The 8,236-nt window shown below is 42.0% G+C and overlaps 1 protein-coding gene across 1 annotated transcript in view; it reads left to right on the forward strand.

Annotated features, from left to right (window-relative positions):
• SUSD6 (sushi domain containing 6) overlaps window positions 1–3,682 on the forward strand; it is a 55,909-nt gene extending 52,227 nt beyond the window's left edge. The window contains exon 6 of the mRNA XM_040412642.1: window positions 621–3,682. Coding sequence (XP_040268576.1) covers window positions 621–646 — 26 coding nt within the window. The 3' untranslated portion in view covers window positions 647–3,682. The remainder of the gene's footprint in view (window positions 1–620) is intronic.
• Window positions 3,683–8,236: the final 4,554 nt, after the last annotated feature.

Raw genomic sequence — 8,236 nt, forward strand, 5'->3', positions numbered from 1 at the left:
TGGTCATGTCTCTGAGTATTGCACACCTTGTGCTTTTGGGCACTTCAGTGATGTTGCAGCTCTGAAATATGGCCAAACTGGTGGCAAGTGGCATCTTGGCAGCTGCACGCTTGACTTTTCTCAGTTCATGGGCAGTTATTTTGCGCCTTGGTTTTTCCACACGCTTCTTGCGACCCTGTTGACTATTTTGAATGAAACGCTTGATTGTTCGATGATCACGCTTCAGAAGCTTTGCAATTTTAAGAGTGCTGCATCCCTCTGCAAGATATCCCACTATTTTTGACTTTTCTGAGCCTGTCAAGTCCTTCTTTTGACCCATTTTGCCAAAGAAAAGGAAGTTGCCTAATAATTATGCACACCTGATATAGGGTGTTGATGTCATTAGACCACACCCCTTCTCATTACAGAGATGCACATCACCTAATATGCTTAATTGGTAGTAGGCTTTCGAGCCTATACAGCTTGGAGTAAGACAACATGCATAAAGAGGATGATGTGGTCAAAATACTCATTTGCCTAATAATTCTGCACGCAGTGTATACCGCTGCTTGTCTGGAAAAATTTCATTTTTTTTCTAGGTAAATATAATTTTTTCTCACTCTCTCTCTCTCTCTCTCCAGATATCCCTCTGCTGAAAGAAGCTTGAATACCTCCGACGTCTGCCTCAGCCGTGCAGGATCCGTACAATCTTCCTGCTCTGTACCTCCTGTATTCACAGGAGCTCTGGAGCTGACAAATCGTGCCTCCCCCACCTCACTGAGCGCAGACATCTTGTTCCCCAACTGCACTGGGAGCAGATAGTCTGAGCCTTGCTTGCAGAGGTGTACAATTATATTTCATATGTATGTGTAATATTATAGGCTATATACAGATATAGGAACACCCCTGGGAAGCGGGCTGTATCTTTACAGCACCTGGCACTTATCCCTACCAATTATAACAATACCTCTTGGCCTTCCTATGGTTTCAGCACTCGCAGAAAATGCCCTTGGCTTCCGTAAGGCAAACAGTCTTATGTACTTTATATATATATATATATATATATATATATATATATATATATTATTCCTTAATAAAGGACCTTTTGTCTCAGGCTGGCGCTAAACAAATCCACTAACGCAGCAAGCAACATGAAAAAGTCCAGAGCAGCACAGGGTAAGGATACCTCCAAGACCCTATATACCTAAAAAGTGGACTGCATTTCACAGTTTATTATGTTTGATACCATATAGAAACACATCTTTCATCTTGTCAGACTGAGATGAATTTGAGGCTTTTTGCATGCAATCTCGTGTGTTGTGGTGCATGCTCCCCACAAGATCCTCTGTTTCTGTAGATTAGGGAAGTCTCATAGGTTTGACCCTTTCTGCCATATAGGTTTAAAAGGGTAGGTATAACCAGCAACATTTAATTAATGCAAGCATGATTGTACCCAGCGGTGACAGTGATGGCCCCCGGCTGCCCTAGTATCGCAGGTATAAACTGAGAAACCTGACATCATCTGTGCCCATAGAATGCAAGATTGCGGCAGTCACTTGACTGTTTCCTCGGGCTGTCCCTGGCTTCCCTAACTTCAACATAGACTATAACGGAATCCCCTGTATTTGCACAGGGACTGGATGTGCTGAAGTGGAGGAACAGCTGTTTTCACCTCCAATACTGGGACAGCCTTTGGCCTTTAGTCACAGCTAGGGTACAGTATAACGTCATTTATGCCTGCATTATTAAGCAAGCTTTACTGTATATTGAATTTTTAAAAACTTAGGTAATAAGATAGTCAACCCCTTTAATGCAATTTTAAAGAGGAAGTATCTTAAAAGGTTCTACTTTTTATTATTTTTATTAGAGGATGCTCCAACTACCCATTTTCAGTGGTACATCCAGATCCTAATCATAACTGTGAAGGAGCAGTTACGTTTGGATTTCCCTAACATGTTTTTCAGCCATTATTCCCTGTTTCAGCTGCACAGCTAAATGCATGTCACTCAGAAGCAGGGGGCGTCTCCCATTTGTTTAATCTGCCAGCACTGTACCTCATTGAAGTCCTTTCCCTTACTTCCCACTATGTTTGTTTTCAACTCCGGAGCTCACAGACAGATAAGTAGGGATAAAATCACACTTACAGACACACAAGAGGCTCCTGTGATGTTCAGAAGCTGTGTAGAAGCAGTTCTTATCAGGCCCAGGATCTCAGTTAGCTCTGACATACCCCCATCTCTGTTACTAGGGATAGATCTTGCCTGACAGCAGGCAGTGGACTGCAACTTAGGTGTTAATAAGACCCTTAGTGGCCATGACTCTACAGCTTCTTTTCAGGCGGATGCAAGCAGATTTTTTTTTTTTTTTTAAAGGAAGCGATTTAGAAATTTGCTAATTAAACCATTCTCTATTAAATTAAATTTTGTAAAAGTACAGTCACTCTTTAAATTCTAATAACAGTGCTGATTTGGATAAAGGTCCTGGGCCTATAAGCTCACTTATGCTTATGTAGTATCATGCTTGTATTCTTAATGCTGCCCCTACTGTTGTATAACTAGCAGTAACATTTTATTTTTTTTATGCCTGAAAAGCCTACTTCCCCTTTAAATAACTTGACTAAGGCTTGGATAGACTATAGGTACATTTATCCTTGGTATATAGCCATGGTGCATGAAATCGGTAACACACCAGCCTAGATGGTAACGTGTTATACAGGAAAGGCCAAATTAGAAATGGGATGAGGTCAGGTAGGAGGTGACGAACAGTAATCGGGGCTGTGTGGAGGTGCAATACGGTATTATGCAGGAAATATTCTCCTGGCGGTTAATGCTTTAAGCACACAATGTCCCAGTCCTGTCCACGGAGGCAGCCGGAATATTTATAGGGTGAGATACGGGAACCGTAGAGAGGGGGCAGATTTGTAAAGTGGGAGATTGGAGTCTTGCAAGAGTGTGTGTATCATTTATTAGACAGGACTAATGTCCTATGCACACTTACACCATAAACCTGTGCTCGTGGGTGTGCTTGTGTGAGTGTGCTTATGTTGGTGTGTTTGTGTGCTTTTGGGGCCTCTTTTTTTTTTACCATTATGTCATATATAAGATTGACTGTTCAGAGACTACACTGTGGGGGATCAATACATTTGTGCTGCAGTGCCATGCTTCTTTTTTTGCTAAAAATAAAAAATTGACAAAGTGAATCATAGTCGACCTCCTCTACACGTTGGCAACCATCTTTGAGCCTGTCCCATCATCCCACAGTACCCAAATCAATGGCACGTAAGGCACATTGGGCTAGATCAGTTGAATTGCATGGCCTGATGATAACTCCGTTAGGGTCTTGTGTATAGATGCTCTAAGGCAAGGGTCAAGAACCTCCAGCATGCACGTTTGCTTGAGTGTTCTCTGAACTCCCATATAAGTAAATGGAGCAGGCTGGGAGTTGTAGTTTCACAACAGCGGGATTGCCAGAGGTTGCTGACCCTTGCTCTAACACTTTATTCAGTACAGATCTCCTATTGATGGCCTATCTTGAACGCAGCTATTAATATGAAAAGCTCCCCTTTAAAGTCCCTCTAGGGGACATTTTAGAGACCGATCATTTGCATAATACACTGCAATAGTTCTGTCAGGTGTACTAAGACGGCAGCCCTGGGGGCCATTATTAGGCCCATGAGGGGCCAGGGGAAAGGTCTCCCAAAAATCTAATTTATAGCAGTTAAGGGTACATCTGTGGCCCCTACGGCACATTGATAAATCTCCCCCATTGCACCTTACGCCTTGATGAAGTCAGTCTAATGATCCGACGGGTTTAGAACTGGTTGCCTGTACTGCGTGTAGATGACAAGTAGATTTTTTTTTGTGCCGCATTCACTCTATCTTTTGACGTCTTTCCCCACAATCAGATGTGCAATATATTTCGAAGCATAATATGTATAAGGTTCTGTGGCCTGCACAGCGGCTTGTAAATAACTTATCAGACTCCTGCGACTGTAACCAAGGCTTTGCTTTAAATTGAGGGCTCATCATGTTCTCGTTTCGCTCTCTTTTGGGGTGGTGAACCTTACCCCCTCATATCAGATGATCTGTATTTCTACCCAGTACCTAGAGTTTAGAGATAAGGATACAGCCCTGGTCGTCACTTGAAATGATGCTAGATAACCACTAGAATGGTCGTCTGCCAGGCGTTACGTGCGGCATCATAGTATGGGGCATGCATGCAAGTGTACAGGGCTTGTTAACCCCTCTGGTGCCAGAATGATACATTATAAATAAATCACAGCTTTATTCCCTCTGCTCTGAATGTCACCCTGGACATTGTTGTGGGGCTAAAGATAATATTTTAATATTTGTACAAAGTAATTTAATTTTAATTGTTCTATGTATATAACTGCATTTCTAAATAATAAAAAAAAAAGTTTCTTTTAAAATTAAACTTTGTACGGTGTTTTTTTTGTAAACTGGAAGACACGATATGATTTCTTGAAGGGAAACTTGATCTGTCACAGACACTTCAAAGGCTTTGATTGGCGAGGGTCTAAGTGAGACCACTGCTGAGCGGTAGAACGAGGAAAGAGAGGCACTCGCATATAACGCTCTCTCCCCTCAGTTTTCTGAAAACTTAGTGACCCTTTAAAAATACTTAAGGAACGTACGTAATTGCATTGGTTGGAATTTTGTTTTCTTTAAACGGGTCGTCTCACTTCAGCAAAAGGCATTTATCATTCAGAGAAAGTTAATACAAGGCACTCACTAATGTATTGTGATTGTCCATATTGCCTCTTTTGCTGGCTGGATTCATTTTTCCATCACATTATACACTGCTCGTTTCCAGGAGTTATGACCACCCTGCGATCCAGCAGCAGTGGTCGTGCTTGCGCACTATAGAAAAGAAAGAATCAACCTCCATGGTGACTGAAACCGTGGGAGCACACATAGGCTGGTGCTTCTTCCTGTAGTGTACAAGCACGACCGCCACTGCTGGATTACATCTGAGATCATAGAGTTGTGGGAGGAGAGGACCTGGACCTATGGAGATGCCCAGAACAAAACCGCTGGATTGCATGAGAATGCATCAAAACCTATCCTCAGCTCATTTGATTTTAATCATTTAGAATCCCTGAAACAGCTAAAGAAAAGTCATTGGGACACATTTACTAAGACTGGCTTTTTAAGCGTGAAACCGGGCATGCGACTAAATATTGTCACAAGGCAGAATAAAAAAATAAAAAAAACTTGCGGACAATTTTTCGTCTCTTAATAAATGTAATTGATTTCCCAGATTCCGCCATCCCTTTTCTTGGAAAATGCAAGTTCTTGTTGAGATGAGCTATGAAGCTGCCTGCATATTTCTCGTAGAGCACATAATGAATTGACCACCTATTGCCCTGACAGAGGTAATAATGGAAAGCCCCCATAGTTCCAGCATTGTTCATATGAATAATAGTAATACATACATTTTCAGGATGTATCTTCTAATCTATTGTACAAAAAGGAATGTGGTACATCTGTTTACATTGCCATTAAGGCTCCTGTTTTAAGGAACTGACTATTTTTGAACAGGTTAAAATAAGTTGTCCAAGTTGCCCTGCGGGGGAGCCTGATAAAATAATAAAAACACTTAAACTCACTTTCCCAGTCACCTCCGTGGGCTACTCTAAGCTGCAGCCAATGACGTCCTGTACACTGCTGCTGCCAATCACTGGCCTTAGTGGTCTTGCGCCGTACACCTCTGGCAAAACAATAGTTCACTGGCCGCAGCCCGGGAAAGAGGAAGGAGCAGTGATGCTGGATCAGAGGGGACAAAGAAGGATAGTTTAAGAGGAACCTGTCACCATGCAAATGCAGTACAATCTGCAGGCAGCATGTTATAGAGCAGGAGGAGCTGAGCGAACCGATTGTATAGTTTTGTTGGAAATGATTTAGCAAAACGTGTAATTTATACACTGAAACCTGTGATGTTTCTGTGCGTAGGATCTGTGGGCGGCCCGACTTATTGTTTGACAGCCAACTATGCTTAGTCATGTAGAGTTACTGAGTAGGAGCGCACACATGACTCCTAAGTTTAGAAACAGCAGAGATTTAAAGGGTTTCTGTCACCCCAATTTTCACTATTAAACAGGCTGACATTATAGATGTGAAAATGTCACCTGAATTTAACTCTGCATTTCTTTTATTTAAGTATGCCCCCGTTTTCGTGTAACCAACGCTGGCCTGGCCCTGTCAATCAAGACAGAAGGGCGTGGAAATGAGGTGGGCAAACGGAGTCTCTATGAGCAGGTGTACCCCCCCCCCCCTCATTTGCATATAATAAAAAGTTAAAATTACACGAAAATGGGGGCATACTTAAAAGAAAAGCAGAGTTAAATTCAGATGACATTTTCGCATCTATAATGTCAGTCTGTTTAATAGCGAAAATTGGGGTGACAGAAACCCTCTAAATCAATGGATTACAAGTAATACAGAATATTTTCCCATAAAACTATTGTTAAAGAAGTACTGTATCCAGCTTTTCTGTGACTTCCATTTCATAAAGACCTTTTGTGTTTTCAATTTCTGTGTGCCTATAAGAAGATGAAGATGGCGATGACACAAGTTAAAATGAAAGAAGTTAGCAAGTGTGTGTTGAGATAAGCTGTGTAGGTGCTGAACAAGCAGTGTGCATTTCTTGCTAAAAAGTGTAAGTCTCAACAATTACCCCTTTTAGTAGATTATTTGTGTACCAATCAGAAGTCATTGTTGGAATACTTTAAGAGGTTACTCCCTTGGAATGGTTATAAATAAAGGGCCTAGGACACACCCAAATTGGGATCCTGGCAGAAATTTAACCTGTGTGCGGTCTTTCACCTTGAACACGTGGCTCGATCCTCATGTGACTGGCCCTTGGTCTGCCACAACACTATATATCAGTCTGCTCAGCTTCTCCTGCTCTATAACATGCTGCCTGCAGATTGCATTTTAATTTTCATAGCAACAGGTTCTTCTCTTTAAGTGCTTTTATTATTTTATCAGGCTTCCTACCGCTACCCCTAATTAAAAGAAAAAAAATCTTCATTCCGTCATAATAGAAGTCTATGGCCTGCATAACGGATCAGTCACGTCTCCGTTAGGCAGGAGAGGACTGCCCTGCATAACTGAAACGGGATGGATCCATTTTGCAGCCCATAGCCTTCTATTATGACGGAATGAATAACGGAATGCCTCTAAAGGCATTCCATTAGGAATTCCTTCATAGAATTGCGTTATGGTCCGTGGTAACAGAATCCATAATGCAATTCTGCTTTTACCACCAAACGAAGCGTGAAAGAATTTCAATATATGAAACTGGAGTGGGCGGAGTAACTGGGTGGAGCGGCTTGAGTAATATTATCTGCTCATATTCAGCCAAATGCTTCAGAACTCATTGGACGGCGCTTCACAGTGCAGATGGACAAACAGATTTGTCTGATTCCGCACCTGAGGGTGCCACAAGTGATAATTCAGCCACAGCTCGGTTCACATCGATCGCCCAGAATGATTCGACAGCAAGACCTACAAAAAACGGCGAGCTGGCCGCAAACACCCGAAAAAGTATGCGGTATCCGTCGCGACACAAAAAGATGTAGAAACTTTGCAAGTTGTGAATATCTCTGCTAAAATTTTGTCTCAGCAGCAACTGGATTTACTTTCCAGGGGTCTGTCATTTTCTCCCACAGTTCATTTTGACATTTATAAAACCATTCTTGACATAAATAAATTTGCCAGAGATTTGACAGTCAAAAAACATTTTTTGAATTTGGAATGTGATGACACTGTAACTGTGAATAATCAGCTCTCATCCAGGGGGGGTTTATTACCCGAAGGTCCCTCACGGGGAAACAATAGTTTACTCCACACCATGTTCAGTTTTCAGGAACTCAGTGTCACATCCCAACTTCAAGAGTGTCGCTCAAGGTGCAATGATACTGATACTCTTGTTAATTGTTCTGATGATTTTTTGACACATAATCCTGACTTTTATCCGATTCAGTCGCGCTCACCTGCATTGGATAATTTCCAAGAGTTGGTGGAGCGCGATTTGTTCCGGTTAAAGGATAATGTCAGCAACAATACAGGCAGGCACAGAAATAATTTAACTGTTGAGGAAAGACTAGCTCTATCTAAATTGGAGTCTATGCCAGATATTTCTATTAGACGGGCAGACAAAGGGGGTGCGGTGGTGGTCTTGGATCGCTCCGTGTATAGGTCCCAGAATCTCCTTATGTTGGGGGTTCCGGACA

The sequence above is a fragment of the Bufo bufo genome, chromosome 11 (assembly GCF_905171765.1).
Source record: "Bufo bufo chromosome 11, aBufBuf1.1, whole genome shotgun sequence".
Lineage (NCBI taxonomy): Eukaryota > Metazoa > Chordata > Amphibia > Anura > Bufonidae > Bufo > Bufo bufo.